Below are 18,847 nucleotides of genomic sequence, written 5' to 3' on the forward strand. Positions count from 1 at the left end.
TATATGGTGAATTCGATATATGATATTCATATTATATACCGAACTGTTCGGTATATGAATTTTATCCAATTAAATTATAGCAGCATATACTGTAATATTTAAAGTTCAGATGATTACATGACTTACTATAACAGATAACACTATGTTTTATTTAAAATTTATGTGTTCATCGATTTTTTAAGTATTTACCAGCTATTCAAATGAAAATTTTATCTGATACTAGCAGAAATAATTTTTCCGGTAGTCCATTCTTTTATATTACTAATTAAAGTCACATGATAGTTCGGTATACTAAATATGTAACTGATATACTTGGGCTGGCTAAAATAAGTTCGGATGCGGTATATAGTAATTTATTATGTGATTTCGTTATATCCAGTGCAATTAATTATAAAAAAATCGGTTCTGTGAAACTTGGTTCAATACAACAAGTTTTCGGTACAAACAGGTTCGTTATAACCAGTGGCGACTGTACTGGAGAGCGACCAGTCAATTAAAGAATCCTTTGTACTTTTTTTAATAAATTTCAACGAAGGGTGGTTGAGGTGCAAATCTAGCCTTCGATAATTGAGAATGGTACTAATACATTTACAAATGTCTTTATCTATAGGAATTTCATTGTTCCATTTGAGTGTAACAGCTTGGTTAGATAGGTGATCATATAAAATCCCAGTAGGTATAGGTTGTAAATGACCTAATTTGGCTTGTACGTCTGCTGCATCATTAAATATGTTGCCAGAATGTGCTTTCACCTTAATTAATTTGACCGTTAAATTGAGTGTTTTAATGATATGATGGATAGCGGATAGGGTTGGTAAAATAACCGTTAGTTATGAATTTGGTTAATTAACCGGTTAATTAACGGTTAGTTAACGGTTAATTAACCCATAAATAACCTGTATATATAATTTTAAGGAAGTTAAAATAAATTTATAATTTATTAAATATTATAAAATTTTAATATATTTTATTTATTCTTCATCATCTAAATTAATAACATTTGCTTCAAATCCAAATATACTATCATTATCAGAACTATTATTATTATCATCTTCTTTATTTTCATTATCAGAACTATTATTACTATCTTCTTCATTTTCATTAAAATTACTACCCATTTAGCTGTATGAGATTCTTCACCAGAATAAATAGCATCAAAGAATAATGGTTTTGGAGTACAAATAACAAAATTTTGAACTGATTCTCGATTAATATTAGACCAACCATCTGAAACCATTGTAAGAGATTTAGCTTGTAAAATTTGTTCATTACATTCAGCTTTAACTTCATCAAAAACATCATCAAGTAATTCATCAGCAAGTTTTCTTCGATTAGGTAATTTGAATGCTGGACGTAATTGTTGAAAAAACTGAATAACATAATTATTTTCAAGAAAAGAAAAAGGAACTCCAGCAGCAAATAATGCTTGAGCTAGTAAAATTTCAAGAGTATCTTGTTCTTCTTCACTCATACGATCAACAAAATTCTCAATTGTTGTATTTTTTAAATGCTTTTTTGATGTTTTTACTGTAGGAATAAAAGTAGAAGTAGTAGCATCAGAAGTTTCTAATAGTTCAGGAATTTGTTGTTTCTTTGTTTTTGCACTTTCTGGAGCTCTAGGACAACTATCATTAAGATGAACTTGCATTCTTTTAGCTGTACCTTGTTCAAAAACTTTAGAACAATAATTACAACGTACAGAAGGATGTGTTTTTTTCTTAGACCTACTACTTTCTTCATTACTTTCTGCTTCAGTAATTATTGTCCAATGTTTCCAAACAGTTCCCTTTTTTTTTACCATGATAATGAACAATAAATTTGCAAAAAAAAAGTGTTTTTTTAAAAAAAATTTATCTTAAAAAAAAGATCATGCAATATGTAGATCATAGATTTAATCAATATTTATATTAATTAATATTTAATTGTGTAACAAAATAATGGATTATCATTTAATCACATGATTTAAATTCTGCATTTTGATTGGCTAATTATAAATAACGGTTAATTAACCATTTTAAATCAATCATAACTAACAAAATTAACGGTTAATTAACCCCCATCCCTAATAGCGGACCATAAAATATTATTGTTGATTTTATTGAAAAGTCTCGGTGAGATTGAATGTAAATTTCTCGTCTTGTAGAATGAATCTATGGCAGCTTGAGAGTCCGTATGAATATTAACAAAACAATTACTAGGACATACTATTAACGCAGTTAAAATAGCCATTGTTTCCGCTTTGGTTGATGACGGAAAAAATCTAAGAGATCCATTGTAAGTGATGTTAGTACCAGTAAGGTTTGAGGTTGTCCATCCATAACCCATAGGGAAACCCTCATGTATATTAGTAGGATCATAAGAGCCATCGGTGTATATGTCAAGAATTGTAAACGAATTAAGGTTAATGGAAATTACTTTCATATCCTCTGCGATTTTGATATCGTCGATTAGGCAGGTGATTAACTTATCATTGGTTGAAGAGCGTATGACTGAGTCAGAATTTAACGAAGGTGGTGCAATCAGTCTAAAATCAACTGTGGAGTTATGTCCCTGTTGTAATAAGAAATCATTAAAGGCTAATAGACGATAATGAGGATGACTATATTTTAATAGTTGAAAAGAATTAATCGTAATAGCAGGACGTGGGGAAAGTTCTTCTCGTTTCTTCTTGCTAAAAGCATCTATTAAAATTAAATCTTGATGTTTGACTTGAATAATACATTTTGGTCTGAGATTACCAACATAATATGTGAAATGCTGAGCACATCCTTGGCATTTAGTAATAATGTTGGGCAATGAACGTGGTGTTGTAGAAGGAAGCGTAAACGTCAAATCTTTGTGGATCCAATGTTCTAAATATGATACTGGTAAACAATTAGGGAAATGGCTCGTACTCATAAGTTTGCCGTATGTGATGTCAGATAAGTGTTGTGTCCAAGTAGCAACCCATTGTTGAGATTTTTTTGGATGGTGAAGAGTTATTGGATCTACCGGTGGGATAGCAGGGCGTGGAGCAGAAGGGTTTTGAATAATCGGTCTATCTAAATCAAAATATAGTCTCCCTTGATTGTTGATGGTGATATTATCTTTTAAAAATTGATACCAACGGGGGATTTTACCGCCTTTGTGAGTAAGATGCTTTTTTATATCCTTGTAATCCTCCAAGTAAGCGTGATCTTTTGTAATAATGTGGTCCAAGAACATGATACCTTTGTTCTTAATACTATTTAAATGAGCAAATAAAAATTTTTTATCTATAATAAAATGTGAAAGCGGATAAGAACCTCCTTTTGTAGTAAATTTAAAATTAGACGAAAGAGAAAGATTATAAAATTTAAAAAAAGTTAAAAGTGATTCTATTCTAGAAAAACATCGTAAAGGTTTATCAAATAAATCAAAAAAAAATTAATAGGAGAATTTGGTAACCAATATTTTTGCTGACATAATAAGAATAAAAATTTTAAAGTATTTGAGGTATGCGGGCAATTTGCTTGTGCGACCAATAAAGAAGATTGGACTTTTAGTTGATGATCGAAAAAATTTACTATATTCGGGTATATGTTGCTGTGTAATACAGAGTTATATGTACTTTTAGGGAGAGATAAAGAGTGTTTAAAAGTGGATCGCAAAGAGATGTTGATTTTGTTACATTGATTAATAGAAAGTATGAAGTGTTGTGGTAAAAAAGCTTCCTAAAAAGCATTAATGATAAAAGATATACACTTCAATAAGATCACGTGACTAAAAGTAGTGCGCCTTTGTCATCTTTCATGACCGTTAAAACTAAAATAATAGAAGTTTTTATCAACACATTTTGCCAATTAAAAACATAATTATATAGAATTTTTGAATTAATTAATTATTAAATATATGGTCAAAACTTGGATGGAATAATTCGTTATGAAAATCCTGTTCTGAACTATAATAATAGTTGCCATCAGAATTAATTATGACATACAAAACTTATACTGTAATACCCGAATAATTCTTATTTTGATAGTTACGATTTTTATCCAGATAAATATCCGATTAAAAAATATCCGGTTTGACCCAGAATCCAGATTTACTGTTAATCACTCTTATTTATAATTTATGTATCATAATTAAATTTTTACATATGATTACTATATGTAGATAAGTAAGTTACTTTGCAGAAACCCGTGATTTATTACCATCCATTAAATCACAAACGATCTCGTGAAATTGCCGATAACATATCTTTACGAAGTTGTAAAATGCTATTAAATAGGTGGTGAATATGGTGAATAGGTGATTAATAACATCGAGAATTGGTAGTGAAAATTAATCTAAGATATTTCTTAGTATTAAATATTATTTAGTGATGAATCTGCCAATTTATTTTTTATATAAATTTGATAATTTTTAACATCGGGAAAAGCCTTATGTATCATGTGATACACGTGATATTATAAAATAACTATAGTGGTCTAAACTATAAAAATAAACTATTTTTATAAACATTTTTTCAACAAATTTTCCCTTTTGCTCTTTACAGTTTACCTTTCATTTCCCCCATTTCTTTCCTTCATTTTTCTCTTCATTCCTTCTCCCCTTCATTGTTTTATATCTTTTTAAAAAAATTTTTTTTTCTGTTAAAAAAAACTCTGTTTTAAATTTGCTTAAAACAAATTTATTCTTCTTCACAATTTTTTTTAACCATCATATTTTTAATTTTTTTATAAATTTCATTTTTCTTCCCTCATCCTTTCCTTCTTCTCTCGTATTTTATTTAAAAGAGTTGAAGAAAACCTACAAAAAAAATCAAATTCTATAACGATAATGAAACATTATAACATTTCAATTTTTTTTTTTTTAGGCAGCTCCCTCGGTCTCCTATGTGACATTTTGTAAGTTTTAGAAAAATTGTTTTTAATTTATTTAATGAACGGTCACTAACAGTTCTTTTTTTTTAGGTAGTTCTTCGGGTCTCTTTGGACGCGTGGGATTTCATTTTTGGTAAGTTTTTTTTCTTGTTTTAGTTTATTTATTCTAACGAAACATATGTTAACGTTTTTTTTTTTAGACAGGATGGACACATGGGAAAGAAAATCGGGGTTATATGTTTTTTTCGAATTTAATTCTTTTTGTTTTAGGTGACTTTTCTAGATGGGAGATGAGATTTTGATGGGAGGGTTTTTTTAAATGATTTTTTCGTGAAATGTTTACTAGCATTTCATTTTTTTCTTTTTAGATATCGATGAGGTACCTTTTCTAAGCTTAGGGATTTCATGAGAGTTGAATTAAACCAAATCAGTTTAAAGATGAGTACCAAGAAGCGAAAATCTTAGAACTTTACAATGGAATTATGAAAGATAAATGTGAGTTTCAAAATAATTTCAAAACTAAATTTAAAAAGATATTTTAATAACATTTTTGTTCATCTCTTTCATAAAACACCAGCCCCACCTTTGTTACCGGAACCCCGAAGGTGTGTTTCAGAATACTTTCAAAGACTTTCTTTTTAAAAACTTTTTTTGCGTAATAACCTTTATTTATTTATTTATTCTTATTTATTTATTTATTTTTTAGAGGAATGGCTCCCAATATATATAGAAATACAAGAATTCTAGTAAGTTTCAAAAATTTTGAAAAAAATGTTATTAATAGGACATTTAACATTATAGGAAAATTAATATCTATGTTTAATGAACAATTAGTTTTATTTATAGATTAGAATAATTCGTATGATTAGATTTAGGATAGAGCAATTTAATATTTCTAAAATAAAGTTTATAATGCATCAACTTTAAAATAAATAAACTAGCAACTTTAATATTTGTTTACTATAACTTAAACATGCATTTAATATAATTTAAATATACTTTACTATATGTTTTCGATTTCAATACTATTTTTGCACGAGCCGGTTAAATCGGGTGACGATTTCCTTAATATACATCAACTTTATACATACGACTTATAATCAAGATTTGGTCACGATATGGTATTAATTCTTTACGATAAGTTCTATGATAAAGTTTTGATATAGCTACAACTTACGATATGGGTTTGATTTTAAAGTTTTTGCAAAGTATACTATTAACTAAAAAATTATCGTGTTAAATTATTTTAGTAATTACATATGTATTTATTTTTCATTGGCAAAAAAAATGAAAAACTCATTTTATGTACTTATTTATTATAAACTATTAAGGTACTACGTTTTACTAAATAGTTATATTAAATTTGCTACAATATGTACTATGCTTGTAAAAGTTGTGACGTAGTCGCAACTTTGTGTCAATTTCCTTTTTTGGAATCATAACATCACGTGATATAATGCGAAAAAATCGACCCGGCATTACTGAAATTAAGCAAGTTGCCGTAATTATTACTTATGGCGTCTATCCAAATTTTTTTTCATTGGACAGGTTTTAGACAGATCACATGACAAAAAATTTAATAAATTATATATAATAACTTTAATGGCCAGAATTATGACTAATTTTGGCTAATATTTTGATTTTAGTTCAATTATTAAATTATCTCAAAAAATCTTTAAATATTAGTATTTTTAATATTATTTGATTCTACATTAATTTTTTATCATTTAATATATTAAATATTTACTTTTTTAACTCCAACATTATATTTATATTTTATTTTTAGTTTAATATTAGAACTTTTGAACAATTTTAAATTGTCCAAAACTATGTCCAAAACTGGTTTTGGACAGTCCAAAATAGTCCAATTAAAAAAAGCAATTGGACAAGTCCAAAAACCCAATACTGGGCCCGTCCGCCCGCCTATAACCGTATAACGGATCAAATTTCTAACCAGTTATAGTCAAAATGATTCGATATATCGTATCACGAGATCATGAACCAAGTAACGTGATAATATTTGGCCAGAATTATAATAATCTTAATTCTGGCCAAAGTAATTAAAATTTTATATTCACTTCTATGACTTAAAACTGTGTATATTAATTTTATTAGTGTGAGAAAATTTTTAAAATTTTTCGCTATACCGAATATCCCAATAAACCGGATAAACCGAGATCCGGTTTATCGAATTTCACTAGTATTTATTTATTTGTTTGTTTATTTATTAAACATTATTACAAATACAAAAGCGGAATAATTTGTACTTGTATCACAAATACCTATGGCGCATTATTTTATAATAAAAGTTATTTATACTGAATCAATTTAATAAACATTTTTCATGACCTCTATGACTTAAAACTAAGTGTATATTAATTTTATTATTGTGAGAAAATTTTTAAAATTTTTTCGCTATACCGAATATCCCGACAAACCGGATAAACCGATAGATCCGGTTTATCGAATTTCACTAGTATTTATTTATTTATTTGTTTATTTATTAAACATTATTACAAAATACAAATACAAAAGCGTAATAATTTGTACTTGTATCACAAATAATGTACCTATGGCGCATTATTTTATAATAAAAATTCTAATGTATCAATATATTTATTTTATAAAATTATTTGAAAAATTTTCTGGTGAAATATTTGATAATCATTTAAATTATACGTTTCGCAACATCCATAATTTATTTTACTACAAGTAAAATAGAATAGAGAAATAGATAAACAGTAAAAGAGAAGTCTAATTATTTAAAGGGAAACGTCTTTGAATATTTTGTACACTTATTCATAAATATCATGTGTAACAATTCAAAATTTATAAAAATCTTGTGCCAAACTTAAAATTCGATATAATACACTATTCAAGAAATTTGTCTTCAACAAATTATACGTAATTTTATTATGCACATTGCGCAATAAGCAATCTGTTTACAACATATGACTTAAAATGACGTAACTAAATTAGTAATATGGCGTAATTAATTAAGAGTTCGGATTTGGCTAGACAATTGATATTTTATTATTATTTAGCTGAAAATTGATAGTTTAATTTTGTATCACGTGAACGCAGCTGCATATTACATCATAATCACGTAATTACACGATCGTTTACGACGTTACGTGTAAACTCCTACCGAAAAAATATATATATTAAAAGGGCTTTTTTTTTCCTTTAAATTCTTCATGTTTTCCTTTTATTTAAATAATGGTCGATAATAAACTTTTACCGAAATTATCACAAAATTTAATCGAAATGTTAAATGATGAAGAATATTACGATGTTACAATTGAAGTTGGTAATGATCCTAACGTAAAAATATTTCGTGCTCACATGGTAATTTTAAATTATCGTTCTCCTTATTTGAGAAGAATTTTGTCGACCAATAATAAAAAGAATAATGATGAAAATTTGACATATATTAAATTACCAAATGTTTCACCTGAATTTTTTCATATAGTATTAAAGTATGAAATATATTGTTTTCTTTTCTTTTCTTTTTTATTTTTTTGCTCTTTTACGTATCATTTAATTTAACAACCGTTTTTATTTTACTTTTTTTTGTTTCAGATATATTTATGGGGGAATACTAACTTTTGAAAAATATGATACTTCCGATATCATAAAAATTTTGGTCGCCGCTAATGAACTTGGCCTTCAAGAATTAATTCCCTATTTGGAATCTTATTTAATTGAAAATAAAAAAAATGGGTTGGAAGAGAATTTTGATTTAATATATCGAACAAGTTTTGAAAACGATTCTTTCTCAGAACTTCAAAAATATTGTACAGATTTAATTTCAAAAGAACCAAATAAAATATTTAGTTCATTAAATTTTTCTTCGATTCCAGAAAAAATATTAATTACAATCATTCAAAATAATAGCCTTCAAATGAGTGAGATTCAAGTTTGGGAACATGTGATTAAATGGGGACTCGCACAAAATCAAGAACTTCCTTCTGATCCTACAAATTTTTCTAAAGATGATTTCAATTCTTTAAAGATTACTTTACAACATTGTATTCCTTTTATTAGGTTCTTTAATTTAGATTCAAAAGAATTTTCAAAGAAAGTATTACCTTATAAAAAAATTTTACCAAAAGAATTATATAAAGATTTATTAGATTATTTTTTGGATAATGATAGCAAAAAGTCGATACCTCGTATAATTAAAGAGAAAGAAATTTATTCAAAAAACATTGATTCTAAAATTATTACATTTCAGCACGCTGAATTAATTACAAAATGGATTGATAGATTAGAAATTACAGATAAATTAAAAACTTCGTATGTATTCAAATCGTTATATCGTGATTCTCGTGATGGGTTAAGTGGATCATTTAGATTTGATAAATTTTATGAAATCTGTAAAAATCAATCTCAAACATTATTAGTTATTAAAATGAAAAATTGTAACGAAATTATTGGAGGATATAATCCAATTGAATGGAAATTTAATGATAGTTATGGCGTAACTAAAGATAGTTTCATATTTGCTTTTGGTGGCAAAGGTACTAAGCATCATATTATAAGTCGTGTAATTAATGAAACGAAAGCAATATATGGTAGTTTCTTTACCAGTTTTGGTCCATCTTTCGGTGATAAAGATTTGTATTTAAAAAAAAATAGTTATAATAATGAATTAAAAGTTATTTGTAACAAAAATGATTATGAAAAGCATATTAGAAATACCAATAATTCATGTTTTGTAGAGGAATTTGAAGTATTTCAGGTCGTTCCGTTATCTAAATTCAACAAAAATTGATGTATGTATTTATCAAATAAAATAGAAGATTTTAAATATACGAAATAAATTGATCGAATCAATTAATGATAAGAAAAGAGAAGACCTATCGGGTGAAAATATTCCCGGTTTATGTAGATTTTTTCTTTATTAGGTCTTCACTTTTCTTTTAGGTATGTAGGTTGGGAGTGTAGGTTGTGTATGGACGAATGGACTGAATGGTGTGTTTCTTTTCATCCCACTTCTGTTATTCGTACCCTCTCCCTTATGTAATTGTTTATTTTTATATTTTATATTTTATATTTTATTTATATTTTATTTTATCATTAATTATATTAATTATTAGTTATAGTAATTCACATAAAAACATTTTAATAGAACTTAAATTTATTTTTTTGAAAGTACTTATATTTAAGCATAATTTTCATTTTTCAAGTAAATAAATGAAATTTTAAAGAATACATTTAAGAAAATAAAATAAATATTTCTAATTTCTCATTAATCGGCAACTGCAAACTAATGGTAAAGAGTAATAATTTCTCTCTCTTTTAACTCGAATCCCTTCTTGTTGAGTTAGTTTGTCATTTAACTTTCGAATAGCGCAGTAAAATTAATAAACCGCGCCGCTTAACTTTCATTTTTCAACGAATTGCGCAGTAAAGTTAATTAAACCGCTCCGCTTAACGTGATTGTAAATTAGGGATGGCAACGGTCACGGTCATTAACCGGTTATGACCAGTCATGACCGTGACCGATATCGGTCGGTCAAAGCCTTCTGACCGACCGTTTGACCGATCCTTTAACCGACCCGCAACGTTTTTTATTAAAAAAGTGTGAAAACATTTTTTTTTTTTATGAAATTATTAATAAAAAAAAATTTAATAAAAAACGTTTTCATAACGTTCTATTAAAATAATTAAAAAAAACGTTGCGAAACTTTTTTTTATAAAATATTTTAAAAAAACATTTTCGCAACGTTTTCTATTAAAATAATTAAAAAAACGTTGCGAAACGTTTTTTATTAATTACTTATTAAAAAACGTTGCGAAACGTTTTTATTATCAAATCACATATTACAGCTGATTTCATAATGTACGCAAATTTTAAAGAACTCGGAATTATTCGGTAAAGCTCAAAATAAGATAAAATTATACCACCATTCTCGGAATAGTACTTCAAAATAAGCGTATAATTTTTATTTTATATCAAGCTTTACCGAATATTTCCGAGTCCTTTAAAATTTGCTAAGTGTATAAATTATTAAATTATCTATCTCTGATCATTAGTTCATAATGTAGCTTAAGTAGAAGTGCAGAACATTAAACAATATATATTTAAAATCCCGCACATTATGAAATCAGCTGTAATAAGAAACACGGCGTTTAGATTCTTGATAACCGACCTCTAATTTTGATAAGAAAGTTTATAGATCAGTCAAACGGTCGGTCAAAGGTTCTTGACCGGTTATGACCGACCATGACCGACAAGGTCTGTGTACAAGATAATGAAGATCTTATTACCTTTTTTGGATACTGACCGAAATTATCACAATTCTGGCCCTGAAAAAATGTGTAGTGAAAATTTTTTTTGGCTGCCCATACACTGCCCATACAAAAAATCAATTAACGTTCAAGGATAAGAGGTTCCGCATGTTTGTTATGATTTGTCCGAATTCGTTAAAAAGAGAACTTTATCATGTTCTGTTACCCACGTACATATCTTGTAGAAATTTATTTCTTTCATAAAAACGCTTTTTTTTAATAAGGCACGTGATTTACTGATAATATTCCTCTTTTTTTTATATTAGGTGACAATATAATACCATTCAGAGCTTTTTTTTTTTAAAAAAAATAGTTAAGAAATCGTGTTAGAAGTATACTGATAAAAAAATGGTTATTCAAGATCACGGAAATCTTTTGTAATTATGTATTAATGAAAAGAGAAAGTAAAGGTATTATTATAAAAGAAAACATTAACATTAAATATAATGTTATCAAAGACAAGACAGAAAATGTCTTTTTTCATTCAGTTATAAATAAATAAAAATAGTTATATATTTTATAGGCTCATCTAATTGAAATTAATTTCAAAGCCTTGTTTAGTCTTTCTGTCACATCAGCTCTTATGACTATTAGTAACCCCATAAAAAGTAATAGCTAATTGTTAAATCCTTAAAGGTCATCAGCAACAGCGTAAGTAAATTTACTCAAGAAACGAGAGATGATGTTAAATACAAGTTCCTTGATAAAAGGTCGAAATTATCAACCCAAGTGACGAATCTCTATAATCTCATGTACTATTAAACAAGAGTTATCAAAATTTAATGTAGAACTTTTATAGTAAAGTGTAATCCAGTATTAGTCGTAAATGGTACTTCAACTCTTCCATTAGGAAAGTCATCTGGAGTAAGTGAATCATTAACTAATTTTGTTCCATCTATTTTATATGGATAAAGAGCCGTCACCCATCCCGTAATAATACTTGGGCCAGAAAAAAAACTTTGTTTTGAAATTATTTTTGACCAAAATTCTTCATCAACATTGCCTTTATAGGTTTCAACCAATTTCCATACAACAGGGTCCAACCTATCCAACCAAAAATCCATATCTAAGTCTAATTGACGTAATTGAACGACTTTCTCTTGTAATTTTAACCAATCTTCTAAAGTACCTTCAAGAGTAACTTTAGGAATTCCACAAGTAGCATAACATTTAAACGAAAAATATTCTTTAAGCATATCTAAAAGAACGATTCGACTAGCAGTAAGAGAATTTTTCGTTGTTGTAGAAAAATCACATTCTAAAAGAGATTTTACATCAATTTTTTCTACAGCTTGATCAGTTTTCACAACTAACATATTTACTACTTCAGGCCAATTTCCCTCAAGGCGTGAATTATTTTGAAACAAAATTCCATCAATAACAACACCAATCTCTTTTTTACCTTCATGATTAACAAAACGATAACGAAATTTTTCTGCATTATAATTAATATGTTGACTTACTCCTTGTGCTATAGTTAACCAAATATCATCAGGAGTTAAGAGTAAATGTTGATGATTGTTGTAAGCATGAAAAATTGCAGCAGTTAAACCATGAGAAGTCATCGTGTGTTTAAGTACGGATTTATTGATTGACGGAGGTTCATCGTAATCGACTGAAATGGCATGTACAGTTGTATTACGAAAATTCCGAGAAATATTATCATTTATTAAGATATGTTCTTTAAAATCATTCTCAAGATTAATTTTTTTAGTGAGGATTTGAGCGCTCATCTTTCTTGAATTTTCTTTTGAAAAATAAAAATGTGCGAAAAATAAGATATCTATTTAAATAAGATTTTAACGTGAAAATTCAACAACTTTTTTTGCTATTGTGGACACCATTAAATCTGCACGTCGTTATTTGCAATAACATATTTGAGTATTTTAAATAAGATTGTAACGTGAAAATCGCCCATTTTTCATTGTTAAATCTGCACGTCCTTATTAAGTAAGAGGTTATTCAGTACTAGTACGAATTTGATCAAACCGATAGGCCCTGTTACCTTGATGCTTAAATAATGGTTATTTAGGCACCAATGTCCATCTAATCATAATGGTTATTTGAACACCAATAGGACCTCGTAAAAAGGTAACAATACAGAGTTAACGTATAATGAAAAAAAAATAATCTGCACTATATCCTTCCTTTTTTAGATAATACCAGGCGGAATTACGCTAATAGTAAATGAGCGCCAATCTCTTGTTACCTATTTATACATTGATTCCTACACCGATTTCCATTTACCATAATGGTTATTTGGACCATTTAATAATAAGTTATTTGAATATACAGTAATATATAAAAAAAATTTTATCAATTGTACGCGTACTGGTTTTCAAACATATAATATCGTTATTTGTAAGAACAATAATCACATGATCAGTTACAGTAAAGTAATCAAATGATTTATTATTTCAATTTAAACGTACGACCTGGAAAACTATATATAAAGGTTACCGCCAAAAAATCAAAAAAAAATAGGAGTGAGAACCATAATATGATTGGTTGTTTTGCTGTTTACTCACATGTTTCTATTTCAAATATAGTAATAGGGCCAAGAAAGGAAAGATTTTCACAAAAAAATTCTTATTGTTGCGAACCAACACGTGACTTTTACTAATTAATTTGGCGGTGACCTTTTTGAAAATTAATTATAGCCTCGAATCATGTTTGGCGGTAACCCCTATTAGAAGTTTTCCAGGTCCTGCTGGAAAATCATGTGATTTTCGTAAATAATTTTGATTATCAAATTACGCTTTCTATTATGTATGTAATTAAGCATTCGAGGCGTAACAATCGTAACATGTATTAACACATGGTTGTGTACAATTTTTTAATAAAATCATACGGATCAGAAGTTTTTAATCTATTTGAAAAAAATGAGCTGAAACTGATTATGCACGATACATTCGACACATATTGTCTATAATATTTATAAAATACTGTAAGTCTGAATGAAATATTTATCTTACAAATCTGTGCTATGAACAATATTTCTTGAATATCATTTGAAGTGTTAGCTCTTGAATCATTTTAGCCAGCTATGATTGATAAATTTTGTACTTTATTATCAACATTTATTTTCAAGGCGGTACACCACATTTATGGCTAAAAAAATTTATTTGTGAATAAATTATGAATATTATTTATTCTCGTTCCAAAACTATAAACATTTTTGTTTTTTACAAATATATGTGATTGAATATATAAATTTTCTTTAATTTCTCATTTTCTTTATAATTTTATTTCATAAACATATCAAGAACAAAGACTTATTTTTGAGGAACCAAATCTTGTAGAGTTCTGCTATAAAGATAATCATCCGTAATTACAGCTAATAAATGGTTAAATCGTTATTATAACACTGGTTATTTCCTTATCTCGAATTTCTTTATAAATAGAAATCTATAAAATTGTCTTCACTTTTATATTGTAAATTTGATGATATAATCAATTTGAACTTTGAAGTCTGTGAAATTAAAATTTCTAAAGTTTCTTAATTTAAAATATCCTGTAATTTTTTTTTTATTGTATTATACGATATCACTTTTGGACGTACTTTTCAAAATGCTTAATCTATTATTGCAATATTTTATTAAAAAATTTATTCCGCAAATTCATTGTAACTCAAATATTACAAAAGTCGATAATAAAATCTTGTCGTTTTCTTTTAAGAATAAAAAAAAAGATAAAAATATTTTTAATATTTTAATTATTTAAGTAGAAAATGAGCAAAAGAATTTAAAAGTAAATATTCGGCTATATTATTATACCTAAAATGTAAGAATTTGTTATAGTGATTATAAATTTTCCAAAAAGTAACTGCCATTTATTCATTATTATAGATTAAACATGTTACTTATCTCGACCTTTTACTTTCTCAAATTTGAATCTCGATCATATTTTGCTGCGCCTCAACGTTGGTCAGGTGATGATAACTTTTTTAAAGACTCAGCTAAGAGATGGTAACAGGGACGATGATTTTTTGCGGCGGTATAAAGTAAATTTTGTGTGTGATAAAAATAAATTTTGTGAAATTTTGTGATTTGGCCAGAATTATGCAAGGTTGGCCAACATTACTATTCGTAAATTCTGGCCAAATTTAGTGTCTGCCGGAATTATAATGATTTCAAATCCTAAATCAGGCCAAAAACTTGAAAATTATCAACATTTTTATAACCAAATTTTGTGATTTTCTGTGAAATTCTGTGATCACAAAAAATCATCGTCCCTGGATGGTAACGATATTTTATTAAAATATTCCGCGTTTTTTTTATTCAATTATGAAATTTATTAAATGTTTGCCATAAATATAAACGAAATGCTGTGAGATAGTCTTTTATTATTATAACCGGCGGCTAATCAATAAATAAGAAGAATTAATATTAAATAGTAGTAATAGGTCAAGAAATATAATGATAAATATACCTAAATCTCGTGATATCACACTAGAATTTTCTATATTAAATAATAATTTTGTGTTAAAGAAAAAAGAAATACAATCTGCTCGAAATTCACTGAAAAATAGTTTGATATACAATTGAAATTGATAATAAGTATAATAATATTTCGTGCTCAACAAATATATTAAATTGTCATTTACTAGCCAAAATTTAAATAATTAAAAGGAAAAATGGTAAAACTTTTAAATTACTAAATATCTTGACCGAAATTTTTAGTGTAAGAAAGAGCATAAAAAAAAAATAATTGTTTTTTATTCGCTAAATATATCTTTAGCCTACAAACGTTTATTAATTTAACACATTTATAGAGGAAGGCTTTTCTTGGAAGTGTATAACCCATAAAGATACTGTAAATTATTAAGCCCAACCAATAGAAAATCTAGTTCTGGATCATGTGATCGTGACGTCACGACTGCCACGTGTTAAATCCTGTTAAATGTTAAATAAGGATTAATCGACTAACCTTGTGCTCGAAAATAAAGTATATTTAAGGGTTGAAAATTAGGTTTTTTTTTGGAATTCTCATTTTCTATAATGGATGATACTAAACTTTTGTCGAAATTGTCACAAAATTTACTCGAAATTTTAAACGATGAAGAATATTATGATATTACAATTGAAGTTGGTAATGATCCTAACGTAAAAATATTTCGCGCTCATATGATAATTTTAAATTATCGTTCTCCTTATTTGCGGAGAATTTTATCAACTAATAAAAAGAAAAATGATGGTATTTTGAACCATATTATATTGCCAAATATTTTACCAGAAATTTTTCAAATAATCTTAAGGTATTAAAGAATTAACGAATAATTTTAAAATTTTGTTATTATATTTCTAATTTTATTGTCGTTTTTTACTTAGGTATATCTATGGAGGAACAATTTCTTTAAAAGAATATAATATTACCGATATTATTAAAGTCCTAATTGTTGCTAATGAACTTGGCCTACAAGAATTAATACGTTATTTAGAATCCTTTTTGATTGAAAACCAATCAAACTGGATGGAGCAAAATTTTGATTTGATATATCAAACAAGTTTTGAAAATAATTCTTCACTAAGACTTCAAAAGAATTGTACTGATTTAATTCTAAAAGAACCAAATAAGATATTTGATTCTCCAAAATTTTCTTCAATCCCAGAAAATCTTTTGGTTGCGCTTATTCAAAATGATAATCTTCAAATGGGTGAAATTCAAATTTGGGAACATGTGATAAAATGGGGACTTTCTCAAAATCCAGAACTTCCATCTGATCCTACAAATTTTTCAAAAGAAGATTTCAATAATTTAAAGAATATCTTACGACAATGTATTCCTTTTATTAAATTCTATAATCTGGATTCAAAAGAATTTTCACAAAAAGTATTACCTTATAAGAAAATTTTACCAAAAGAATTACGTGAAGATTTATTAAATTACTTTTTGAATAATGATAGAAAAAAATCAGTACCTCGTATGCTTAGTGATGGCCATTCAACAAAAATTAATTCTGAAATCATTACATTTCAACATACTGAATTAATTTCAAAATGGATTGATAAATTAGAAATTAAAGAAAAGTTGATATCTTCTTATGAATTCAAATTATTATATCGTGACTCTCGTGATAGACCTATTGAATTACATAATAGATTTGAAAATTTTCATAAAATTTGTGATAATCAATCTCGTACAGTAACAATTATTAAAGTTGAAGACAGTAATGAAATTCTTGGAGGATTTAATCCGATTAAATGGAAAACTGACGGTAATTATGGTGTTACTAAAGATAGTTTTATATTTACTTTTAATAATGATGGTATTGAAGATTATATATTAAGTCGCGTAAAGAATGAAAAGAAGGCTATATTAAATTGTTCTATGTATGATGGTTTCGGACCATTATTTGGTGACAAAGATCTGCTTTTATATCAAACTTTTGATAATGAATTAAAAGTTAGTTGTGAAAAAAAGGATTATGAGAAGCGAATCAGAAAAATCAATGATTCACGTGTTTTAGAATTTGAAGTATTCAAAGTTCAAATTGTGTATTTTTAAAATTTATAAAATAATTAATATTTGTAATTGATTAATGTTTTAATATAAAGATCTATGTTGGAATATATAAATAAAATTTATTGTAATGGCCGGAATTTACATTGTCATGCGAAAGAAGCTGCCACCTTCTCTCCCGACAAGTAGTATAAAATAAATTTGATAATACAAAAGAACTTTATTAAATAAATATCATTGCTATAATTTTACATCATTATATAACCATTGGTTCACTCCATTATTAATGTTCATCACCATGCGGTAATACGAGTTTCATGTTTACTTGATCGTCATGTGATGATCATTGGGTTATTTCAATATTTTTACATCATTGTAAATTATGGCACTACAACATCTATATAATTAAAAAAGTTTGATGGTATTTAAATTATAAATTAATTTTGAATTGTGTAACGCATGATTTATGGTCGATTGAGTTAGTGTAATAAACGGCAATCATTTTCGTTGCGATTTTTCGTTGACATTGATGATATCATACTTAAATTACGAAAAATTTAAAAAATTTAAGGAATTTTTTACGCTACAGATTATTTCATGAATGCATAATGGCTCAAGTTCATTGATCCCGGTGCGAAGAAACTGAAGCAACTAATATAAATAATCAATCGGAAGATATTATTTATAGGCAATAAAAAACGAATACATAATATTAGATCTAATCATTTTTTTTTTGAAATCTATTACAAATTTTAAACGAACTTGGAATGACTAACAATAAGAAATAATGAAATGGGTTGACAATATTTTTGAAAAATCCACAAAGCAATCAAAGAATGCATAAAGAGTTTACAAACCATAATAATTTAATATTAATAATAGATGAAGAAGTTTTAACAAAACAAGTGAAAAGAACTTGAAAGAAGTTTGATACCTCGCACTCGCTCAATAATATATTAACTTGGAATATATTTTTAGAGCCTAGTTTGAGTTTTAGATTCTCTTATTACTAGAAACTTTAAACATTTGAAAACGGATGGAACAATACTTTTGCTGCTTGATATTCTTTTTCAAAACTTCAATTTTTTTTAATTCTTTATTAAACTTATTTATTATACATAATTGCGTCCAATTAATACGTGTTATACTTTCACATATTAAGTCAAGATTCGATGATAGTTTATTGGAATTTCGTATTATGATATCATTTGTCTCTGTTAACATTTTATGTATAACATCCAAGA

The 18,847-nt window shown here is 26.9% G+C and overlaps 4 protein-coding genes across 4 annotated transcripts; 2 read left to right on the top strand and 2 right to left on the bottom strand.

Moving 5' to 3' along the window:
• Nucleotides 1-419: 419 nt before the first annotated feature.
• On the bottom strand, nt 420-1,648 carry OCT59_021247 (uncharacterized protein; the record flags this gene model as incomplete). The annotated part of the gene is made up of 2 exons (XM_066149735.1): nt 420-752; nt 1,085-1,648. The coding sequence occupies 2 exons, from the start codon at nt 1,646-1,648 to the stop codon at nt 420-422; spliced, it is 897 nt and encodes a 298-aa protein (XP_065990612.1).
• Nucleotides 1,649-8,063: 6,415 nt separating this feature from the next.
• OCT59_021248 (uncharacterized protein) lies at nt 8,064-9,621 on the top strand (the record flags this gene model as incomplete). The annotated part of the gene is made up of 2 exons (XM_066149736.1): nt 8,064-8,323; nt 8,427-9,621. 2 exons carry the CDS (start codon nt 8,064-8,066, stop codon nt 9,619-9,621), a joined length of 1,455 nt encoding a protein of 484 aa, XP_065990613.1.
• A 2,299-nt stretch (nt 9,622-11,920) lies between these two features.
• Nucleotides 11,921-12,874, bottom strand: OCT59_021249 (uncharacterized protein; the record flags this gene model as incomplete). Its single annotated transcript, XM_025308764.2, has 1 exon — nt 11,921-12,874. One exon carries the CDS (start codon nt 12,872-12,874, stop codon nt 11,921-11,923), a length of 954 nt encoding a protein of 317 aa, XP_025188333.2.
• A 3,267-nt stretch (nt 12,875-16,141) lies between these two features.
• On the top strand, nt 16,142-17,648 carry OCT59_021250 (uncharacterized protein; the record flags this gene model as incomplete). Its single annotated transcript, XM_066149738.1, has 2 exons — nt 16,142-16,398; nt 16,472-17,648. 2 exons carry the CDS (start codon nt 16,142-16,144, stop codon nt 17,646-17,648), a joined length of 1,434 nt encoding a protein of 477 aa, XP_065990614.1.
• Between the last annotated feature and the right edge of the window lie 1,199 nt (nt 17,649-18,847).

Source organism: Rhizophagus irregularis, chromosome 3 (assembly GCF_026210795.1).
Source record: "Rhizophagus irregularis chromosome 3, complete sequence".
In the NCBI taxonomy this organism is placed as follows: Eukaryota; Fungi; Glomeromycota; class Glomeromycetes; order Glomerales; family Glomeraceae; genus Rhizophagus; species Rhizophagus irregularis.